General features: G+C 45.7%; 1 protein-coding gene across 1 annotated transcript; it reads right to left on the bottom strand.

Moving 5' to 3' along the window:
- Positions 1 to 2,565: 2,565 nt before the first annotated feature.
- Positions 2,566 to 5,567, bottom strand: LOC140371582 (scavenger receptor cysteine-rich domain-containing protein SCART1-like). The gene is made up of 5 exons (XM_072458748.1): positions 5,521 to 5,567; positions 5,029 to 5,201; positions 3,680 to 3,961; positions 3,160 to 3,471; positions 2,566 to 2,594 (listed from the first exon to the last, which is right to left on the bottom strand). Exons 1-5 carry the CDS (start codon positions 5,565 to 5,567, stop codon positions 2,566 to 2,568), a joined length of 843 nt encoding a protein of 280 aa, XP_072314849.1.
- Positions 5,568 to 10,304: the final 4,737 nt, after the last annotated feature.

The raw sequence follows: 10,304 nt of genomic DNA, 5'->3' as shown, positions 1-10,304 counted from the left end.
GGGAGAGAGGGGGGAGGAGAGAGAGAGAGAGAGGAAGAGAGAGAGAGAGAGAGAGAGAGGAAGAGAGAGAGAGAGAGAGGAAGAGAGAGAGAGAGAGAGAGAGAGAGAGAGAGAGAGAGGGAGAGGGACGGGGAGAGAGGGGAGGAGGGAGAGAGAGAGGAAGAGAGAGAGAGAGAGGAAGAGAGAGAGAGAGAGAGGGGGGGAGGGAGAGAGAGAGGGAGAGAGAGGAAGAGAGAGAGAGAGAGAGAGAGAGGAAGAGAGAGAGAGAGAGAGAGAGAGAGAGGGGGGGAGGGGAGAGAGAGAGAGAGAGGAAGAGAGAGAGAGAGAGAGAGGAAGAGAGAGAGAGAGGGAGAGAGAGAGAGAGAGAGAGGGACGGGGAGAGAGGAAGTTTCAGATCTTTTTGTTTCTGGAGTTCAGAAGTGACTCTCTTAAACGTGGATCGTTTTAGAGACTAAACCGCGGCTGTAAGTCTGGTTTTCCTCACCAGGGGGCGCCACTCACTTTGTCTTTTAAAGTGTCAAGAGGAAATGTTGAAACCACAGAGAAAGTTTGTGTTTTCTTTCATTTAATCAATAGAAAAAGCTCTTCGGTACAAACATATTTTACATTCTTATTTACAAATGTACAGAGTATTTACACAAACACATATATGTACATTTACATATTAAACTACACGTTTTCAACCTATTTTAGAGAATAACTTCCATATTTTCATCACACACACATCAACAATCGTAAGTGGAGGTTTAATGGAGTTTGGATGTAAAGTGCTAGAAAGACAAAGAAACAACAAAGAAACACTAAAGAAACACTAAAGAAACAATAAAAAAAACACTAAAGAAACACTAAAGAAACAACAAAGAAACACTAAAGAAACAACAAAGAAACACCAAATAAACACCAAATAAACACTAAAGAAACACCAAGTAAACACCAAAGAAACAACAAATAAACACCAAAGAAACACTAAAGAAACAACAAAGAAACACCAAAGAAACACCGAAAAAACACTAAAGAAACACTAAAGAAATGCCAAAGAAACACCAAAGAAACACTAAAGAAACACTAAAGAAACAATAAAAAAACACTAAAGAAACACTAAAGAAACAACAAAGAAACACTAAAGAAACAACAAAGAAACACTAAAGAAACAACAAAGAAACACCAAAGAAACACCGAAAAAACACTAAAGAAACACCAAGTAAACACCAAAGAAACAACAAATAAACACTAAAGAAACAACAAAGAAACACCAAAGAAACAGCAACGAAACAACAAAGAAACACTAAAGAAACAACAAAGAAACACCAAAGAAACGCCAACAAAACACCAAAGAAACAACAAAGAAACGCCAACAAAACACCAAAGAAACAACAAAGAAACACCAACGAAACACCAAAGAAACAACAAAGAAACGCCACAGAAACACCAAAGAAACACTAAAGAAACACCAAAGAAACACTAAAGAAACACCAAAGAAACACTAAAGAAACACCAAAGAAACGCCAAAGAAACACCAAAAAAACACCAAAGAAACACCAAAAAAACACCAAAAAAACACCAAAGAAACACCAAAGAAACACCAAAGAAACACTAAAGAAACGCGGAGGACTTGAGGTGGAGGACTTGAGGTGGAGGACTTGAGGTGGAGGACTTGAGGTGGAGGACTTGAAGTGGAGGACTTAAGGTGGAGGACTTGAAGTGGAGGACTTAAGGTGGAGGACTTGACTTGAGGTGGGGGACTTGAAGTGGAGGACTTAAGGTGGAGGACTTGACTTGAGGTGGAGGACTTGAGGTGGAGGACTTGAAGTGGAGGACTTAAGGTGGAGGACTTAAGGTGGAGGACTTGACTTGAGGTGGAGGACTTGAGGTGGAGGACTTGAAGTGGAGGACTTAAGGTGGAGGACTTGACTTGAGGTGGAGGACTTGAAGTGGAGGACTTAAGGTGGAGGACTTGACTTGAGGTGGAGGACTTGAGGTGGAGGACTTGAAGTGGAGGACTTAAGGTGGAGGACTTGACTTGAGGTGGAGGACTTGAGGTGGAGGACTTGAGGTGGAGGACTTGAAGTGGAGGACTTAAGGTGGAGGACTTGACTTGAGGTGGAGGACTTGAGGTGGAGGACTTGAGGTGGAGGACTTGAGGTGGAGGACTTGAGGTGGGGGACTTGAAGTGGAGGACTTAAGGTGGAGGACTTGACTTGAGGTGGAGGACTTGAGGTGGAGGACTTGAGGTGGAGGACTTGAAGTGGAGGACTTAAGGTGGAGGACTTGACTTGAGGTGGAGGACTTGAGGTGGAGGACTTGAAGTGGAGGACTTAAGGTGGAGGACTTGACTTGAGGTGGAGGACTTGAGGTGGAGGACTTGAGGTGGAGGACTTGACTTGAGGTGGAGGACTTGAAACCAGGTCTAAATCAGGACTAAACCAGAACTAAATGATTGACAGCGGGCAGGGTGTGGTTCTGAGTGGGAAGGAGGAAGGAGCCTCCTGGGAACTGATTGGATGATTCAGTAAGTCTGTGGAGAGAGAGGATGAAGAGGTTTAATTCTTGAGTCCAGGTCAGAGGTCACATTCTGGGTGCAGTGTTCTCTTTTCCTGTCGACACAAATGTTTCACTCCAAAGTAAATAAAGGTCAAATGTGTGAAGTGAAGGTCAAAGGAGCGAGAGAAGAAGAACGTGAGGCTCACTAAAGGTTCATTTCTCTGGGTCAAAGATCAGATGAAGTTCAACATGTGGAGCCCAGTTCAGACTTTGGAGGAACAAATGTATTATTTTTAGTGTTAAAACTGATTAAAAGTCGATATTGTTTATTTTAATGAAATTAATATTGAAAGGGTTTTTTCCCCTTGTAATAAAACATCAAATAAAACACCTGAACTCATGTGTTGGAGGGATTATTGTGATTATTATTCATTCATTCACTTTCTACCGTTTTTCCCGTTCGGGGTCGCGGGTGACTGGAGCCTACCCCAGTGACTTTGGGCCTTAGGCGGGGTACACCCTGGACAGTGGCCAACGGTGGGAGGAGCCGGACAACCCGGAGAGACCCCACGGTAATACGGGGAGAACATAGGGACTCAGAAAGATCATGTGATGTTTTTTCATTCAATCGTCGAGCTCAAGAGAAAACCTAAAAATGTATCACATTTTCACTTTTACCTGAACAAACCACGTCCAGAGCAGAAGAAGAGAAAGAGTCTGAGCTCCTGACACACTCTGTCACTGTAGACTCCTTCACACAGTCAGAGCTGATGTTCCACACACGACTCTCTGGAAAATCACTTCTGGCTCCTCCAGAAACAGCAGAGCCACAGTCCAGGTCTCGACACACAGCAGCTGTGGCCCCCAGGTCCCAGGGGTCCCAGACGGGGCTAAAGGGGTCATAGGTCACCCCTCGTCTCCACTCTCCTCTGAGTTTCACCTGCACAGTCCCAGCACAGCGACTGGCTCCTCCCACCAGCTTGAGCGGCTCTGAACAGACAAGAGACAGAGTGAGCCCCGCCCCTTTACCTGAGCAGCTAAAGCCCCGCCCCTTTATCTGAGCAGCTAAAGCCCCGCCCCTTTACCTGAGCAGCTAAAGCCCCAGCCCCTTTACCTGAGCAGGTGAAGCCCCACCCCTTTACCTGAGCAGGTGAAGCCCCACCCCTTTACCTGAGCAGGTGAAGCCCCGCCCCTTTACCTGAGCAGGTGAGGTTGACAGCGGCTCCAGAGGAGCAAGTCCTTGAGCTGGAGCGGGGACAGTCCCTCAGAGCAGACTCATGGCCCTCACAGTAGAACGTCTGCAGTCCTAGAGGAGAGACCGCCCCCTGGAGGAGAGAAGGAGCCCCACAGCCCAGCTCCCTGCACAGCACCTCTGCACCCTGAAGGTCCAAGGCCTCTTCACAGAGCCAGGTCCAGGACTGATCCCAGATCTGCACTGATCCTGAGCACAGGCCGGACCCCGAGACCAGCCGCACCCAGTCTGTGGACACATGTGTGACATCATCACTCTGAGCCAATAGGACACACACATGTGTGACATCACCGCTCTGAGCCAATAGGACACACACATGTGACATCACCGCTCTGAGCCAATAGGACACACACATGTGTGACATCACCGCTCTGAGCCAATAGGACACACACATGTGGGACATCACCGCTCTGAGCCAATAGGACACACACATGTGACATCACCGCTCTGAGCCAATAGGACACACACATGTGTGACATCACCGCTCTGAGCCAATAGGACACACACATGTGGGACATGGAGGATGTGAGTGACAGAAGGTGGATGAAGAGGGGAAAGAAGAGGAGCAGAGAGCAGAGAAAGTCAGATGCCCTGAAAGAGAGAGAGAAAGGACAGAGAGAGATCATGTGGGTCAGTCGTCTGAGGACGAGCTCTTCTGGTCCAGAGACATCTGCAGGTAGAACACTAAAGCTGTGAACACATGAAGCTCTTTCACTTTATTCTGACAATAGAACTCTGGTTACTTAAAGTAACTCTGGTTCTATGAGTGCAGGACTCGGGTCGGCCGGATGTTTTAGGCCTGATCCAAACTATAAAGCCTAGTACACATGGCGGCGTCAAATTCGCTTCCGACGCAGAAGTTAGACGCCTGTACATTTGAAGACAAACGTGCTAGACGCGCGTTCTCGACGCCCCGGACTCATGTCCATAAGATACACTCAGCAGCAGAAGTGCGTCCGAGTGGAGGAGTTGTGCTGTGTTGCTTTTGTCGTGGTGTAAATGGAGTTTGATGGAGGACCATGGCTCCGGTTTATTAACTTTACAGCTGAACACAGCTCCAGACCCGGCGTGAGGGACACGAGTCTGTCCTCCTGACACTGAGGTGGTCCCAGCACAAACACTCTTCATTATTCACATGTGGATGTTTAGAGAGCTAATGCTAAGCTTTAGCATCAAACTGTTCATCATCTGATATATTGAGCCAATAATACTTTGATAATGACTGACTCCACCCACAGAGAGGAGGAGTCTGTGAAGAACATCTGAGAGATTCTGAGAGGATTTAAGACTTTTACCTGAACAAACCACGTCCCGAGCAGAAGAAGAGGGAGAGTCTGTGCTCCTGACACACTCTGTCACTGTAGACTCCTTCACACAGTCAGGGCTGATGTTCCACACACGACTCTCTGGAAAACCACCTCCACAGTCCCAGCACAGCGACTGGCTCCTCCCACCAGCCTGAGTGGCTCTGAACAGACAAGAGATAGAATGAGCCCCGCCCCTTTACCTGAGCAGCTGAAGCCCCGCCTCTTCACTTGAAAAGCTGAAGCCCCACCCATTACCTAAACACCTGAAGCCCCACCCCTTTACCTGAGCAGCTGAAGCCCCGCCCATTCCTCCTCACTCCTACCCTCAGTGCCCTCCTGAGCCCTGTTCGCTCTCGTGTCGTCTCCAGATCTCTACTGGAAGTTATCAAACCTCAGCCAGTCACATGCAATCATCCATTCATTTTCTTTTGCTTTATCCGGGGCTGAGGCATGGAGGCAGCAGGGTCATACCTCCCTCACCCTAGACACTTCCTCCTGTTCCCAGGGTGTTCCCGGGCCAGAGACATAGTCCCTCCAGTGTGTCCTGGGTCTTCCCTGGGGCCTTTTTCTTTGTGGGACATGAACTCCTCCCCAGGAAGGCTTTGTCCAGGAGAATCCAGAACAGATGGAAGAGCAGCGGCTCAACTCCGAGCTCCTTCCACGTGACTGAGCCACCCTGAGGAGGAAACTCATTTGGACCGCTTGTTTCTGTGATATTGTCTTTCGGTCATGACCCAAAGGTCATGACCAAAGGTGAGAGTAGAGCGTAGTTTGAGGTGTAAATCTCAGTACTACTCCAGGAACCTGAGAGGAGAATCTGATCGACAGTCGAACCTCAGCTTCAGGAGGAGCAGTGTGGGAAAGGCTTTAAACAGTGTCCCTCGTTTGCTCCAAGTGTATGGGGTCCGGGGCTCTTTGCTCCGGGAGTTCAGGAGCTGTGTTCATTGCAGTCAGATCTTTTCCAGCGCATGAGGGACTCCTCAGAGTTACTCTTTTTCAGCGCTTCTGTTCATTGTTTTTATGGGCAGACTTTCTAGGAGGTCCACTGCGAGCGCTCTAAGATCCTGATCTGCTGCTGCGAGCGCTGTAAGATCCTGATCTGCTGCTGCGAGCGCTGTAAGATCCTGATCTGCTGCTGCGAGCGCTGTAAGATCCTGATCTGCTGCTGCGAGCGCTTTAAGATCCTGATCTGCTGCTGCGAGCGCTGTAAGATCCTGATCTGCTGCTGCGAGCGCTGTAAGATCCTGATCTGCTGCAGCGAGCGCTGTAAGATCCTGATCTGCTGCGTTCATGTGATTTAAGAAACTCAGAGAGCACGACTTCATCTTTGGACTTCCCATAATCACAGGGTTCATGAAAAAAGCTCAGAAACACACCAGAAACAGCAACAAATCACAGACATTTGCAGAATTCTGATCGTTTTATTGGATTCGGTTGAAAGATGTGATAAAAGTCTGTTTCTTGTGTCAGTGAAATGAGGAGATGTGCTGTTTGTTGACATCTGATAAATAATGTGATCTGTGTGTGATATAAATCAAAGTCCTTTGTCCCAGCGCCTCATTCCGACCTGAGTTGTGTTCAAGGCCGTTTTTTCCGAGTCGGATGTGGGATCAACAGAGTTTCCGAGATCACGTGAACGCAGCATCTCTGAGTGTGTGACTGTGGCAGAGTGGTTATCCTCAGTGTGAGTGTCTTTACCTGCTGCGATGTTGTTTTCAGACAGGACCCCTGCACAAAGAAAAGTCATGTCACAAAATGGCTGCTGTTTCCGTCAGCTACACACACATTTGATCAGTTTGATGGAAACAGGAAGCTCACTATTGCGCTGATCACACTCTGAAGTTTGACACACGTTTATTCACATTTTCACCTTCTTAAGACATATTTTCCTTCATAAAACACGTGAACAACATTTAAGGACTAAGATTCCTCTGTGTTTTTCCTCCTTCAGCTTCAGCCTGGCCCAGAATGTGCTCAGTGTTGTGCAAAAGAAGGACAGAGTTTTGGGGCTGTGTGTGAAACATGAAATGTGAGTCCTGTTTATGAGAAAGGACTTCAAGCAGATGGAGTCAAGACAACGGCAATTAGAGTTTGATCCGAGCACAAAAAGGTTCAAGTGTTTGAGACGCTGCATGTCCCACATAAAGGATGAAACGTGGTATTACTGGCCCCGGACAGAACAACATGTCATTCTTTTAGTTTTGCTGTTATTTAGACAAATGTGCAGAAAGTCCCACTCTTCCTCTTCAGCTCATTTTAGGACCACATGGGATTTGATGAGCTCCAAACCTCCTGTGGAATCTGACTTCAAACATGTCAAACGCATCATCCCGACACAGACAAGAGAAAACAACTATTTTAATGTTGGGAACAAACAAACACATCATTTGACACATTTCATCAAGTCAAGTCCAAACGCTGTGATGAAAGAAGCTGAAAAGACAATAATGTGCAGGTCTAAAGTGAGGCTGCTTTAGACTCATGTTTGAATCAAACAGAGACAAACAGAATATTCACTATTTACGATTGTGATCAATGTGAACTATGACTCCCACAATGTCCCTCTGACAACACAAGAAAATGTCTGTATTTTTCATTATTCCACTTTTGAGGTGAAAATATTTCTTAATGGAAGTCAATGTGAAATAATCAGGCTTCAAGAGTAACAAGTGTGAGGATATTTGTGTTTTTATTAAAGGAATTATGGAGGATTTTTTGGCGCCAAATCTGAGTCTCATTTCCTCGTGGCGTGGACAGACGAGTAGTTCATTCACATGTCAATCATAGGACGCACCTACTGCACACCTGCAGGCTCTTTCCGGCTCGTTCTCAGCATAGCAGCACGTTTCCCTGGCTGCGCATGGGTGGTTGATATGCCAGTGTGTGTTTAGCGAGTTCCCCCAGTGTACAGTACAAAATGACCACAGAGAAAGACTGTGTTCGAGCTCAGAAGAGACGGAAATCTGTGGAGACGAGAGATGATGCGATCCGGCGTGCTAATAAACAAACGCACAAGTAGCAGCAGGGCTGTTGCTTGATTCCACACGGGGGTCAGTGTGCCCATGCGCACTTTTCAAAAAGGGTCTAATCGGCAAAAAAGTCTCTATATTCCTTTAACAAACAACAGGAATATATTTAATCCTCATGACATTAGGCATAACAACATGTTTTTCAATTTTTTTCCAGGAAGTTGAAGACAGGGACTCACAGCCACAAAAGAAGAGAAAAGAAGTGTCACTTACCTGAAAAAAAGGACAAAACTAGGAGCAGTGCCAGAGCCATGTCCAGGAACCAGGACTAAACCAGGACTAAAGCAGGACTAAATCAGGACTAAACCAGGACTGAACCAGGACTAAACCAGGACTGAACCAGGACTAAACCAGGACTGAACCAGGACTAAACCAGGACTAAACCAGGACTGAACCAGGACTAAACCAGGACTAAACCAGGACTAAACCAGGACTAAACCAGGACTAAACCAGGACTAAACCAGGTCTGAACCAGGACTAAAATGACCTTGTATGATTCCTGCACGTTTGAGTCTTCGCAAAGGGGCGGAGCCAGCAGTTCTGAACAGGAGGTGAATGAACCTGTTTCTGGGTCATTCTACGAAACCATTTGGACATCAACAATGTCAAAGTGATAAAAACATTAAAACATCCATTTCAACATACTTTTCCCTTATTTAAACCCTTTAACCCTTTGAGCGCCAAAGTCACAGAAATGTGACTCCAGCATTCATGTACAAGGAAATGTATGAAATAATAATAGAAAATAAAACATTTCAGTGATTTTATCTTTTTGTGCTGCAATATCCCTTTATTAGCCATGTCATATCTGGTAACAAAACACAAACACACAAACGGCTGGAAGAAGTGCATGTGACTCCGGGATGCAATATACAGCAGATTCTGATTCTGATGGAAATGATCTGCCCGAGAGTGACAATGAATGTCCAAGTGGAGAAGAAGGAACTTCAAAACGAAAAGGTGGAAAAGGACAAACAGAGAGCAAAGCGAGGAATCATGGGGTGCAGTTCAACCTACGACCTTAGTGTGGATGAGAGCTGGAGCTGGACCTAGAGCTGACAGGTGCTAATCCGCTTTCATTGCTGGGGAGACAAACAGATATGCACACCAGTGCTTATCATCAATGCATCTGAAGCCACATTCCAGATTCCTGGAGTGGGCTTATGTATAAGTCTCTGAAATGAAGGCTTTCCTCGCATTGCATCTCTCCATGGGCCTTGTTGAGGAAGCTGAAATTGAAAATTACTGGGGAACATTTTGTCTTACACAAACACCTGGTTTTGGGAATGTAATGTCAAGAAACAGATTGGAACTCATTCTTTCGTTCTTTCATTTAGTTAACAATAAGGATTATGTGAGACCAGGTCAGCCTGGGCACGATAAACTTTTCAAAGTCCGTCCAATAATAGATTTGATTATTTCCAAATTTGCAGCTCAAGGAGCTTTCTTTGGATGAGATGACAATAGTTTTCAAGGAGAGATCAACACTCAAATGTTACAGAACAGATAAACCGGGTAAATATGGCTATAGTGTATGCTCTGAGTGAAAGCTGTTCAGGACATGTTCTGTGTTGGTCAATGCACACTGAACAGTACAAAATAATGCAAGCAACATTAGTGCAACACACGCAGTTGTCCGTGAGTTGGTTTCTCCTTTTACTGGCAAAGGACACGAGGTTTACATGGACAGTTACTACACCTCACCTGCAATTGCAAATGAATTAGCAGATTTCTAAACTGGACTGTGTGGGACAGTAAGGACTAAAAGGACAGGAATGCCCAAGTGCCTGGGTCTTGCAGCTGAAAAAAGGAGATGACCCAGTTTTTTTGAGAAAGGAAAAACTATTGGCATGTACTTGACATGACACTAAAAGACTCACAGTGTTGTCCACGGTGATGGAAATGATTGTGTTCAGAAGAGCATCATGGTCCTGTACCATCAAAAGACCCGTATGTGTCAACCAGTACAATGCATTTATGGGAGGAGTGGATACAGCAGACCAGATACGATGAGATGAGATGAGCCTTCATTTGTACAGAAAATGGGGAAATTCCAATGTTGCAATTGTTGTAACAAATATTATTTGTTACAACAATTGCATGGATGAGGAAATGTTCATCTTTAGTGAAAAAACAAACGCAGTGAAACTTCAGTATTTTACAATAAACGCGAGACAGTTCAATAATATGATGTCACATAAACACACTTTGCATTTAATGTATTCGACGTTTTTC

This window comes from Eucyclogobius newberryi, unplaced genomic scaffold (assembly GCF_026437365.1).
Source record: "Eucyclogobius newberryi isolate DKJ021-1_F unplaced genomic scaffold, fEucNew1.0.hap1 SCAF_22, whole genome shotgun sequence".
Classification (NCBI taxonomy): domain Eukaryota; kingdom Metazoa; phylum Chordata; class Actinopteri; order Gobiiformes; family Gobiidae; genus Eucyclogobius; species Eucyclogobius newberryi.
This window is presented reverse-complemented; position numbering and strand designations above follow the sequence as displayed.

What these genes read in the sequence shown, in the direction of transcription:
- LOC140371582 (XM_072458748.1), bottom strand. Translation starts at nt 5,567, where the DNA reads ATGTCTCTGGCCCGGGAACACCCTGGGAACAGGAGGAAGTGTCTAGG. An exon ending in AACAGGAGGAAGTGTCTAGG is followed by an intron (nt 5,202 to 5,520) that starts GTGAGGGAGGTA and finishes TTGTCTGTTCAG; the next exon opens with AGCCACTCAGGCTGGTGGGA. An exon ending in TCGGGACGTGGTTTGTTCAG is followed by an intron (nt 3,962 to 5,028) that starts GTAAAAGTCTTA and finishes ATGTGTCCACAG; the next exon opens with ACTGGGTGCGGCTGGTCTCG.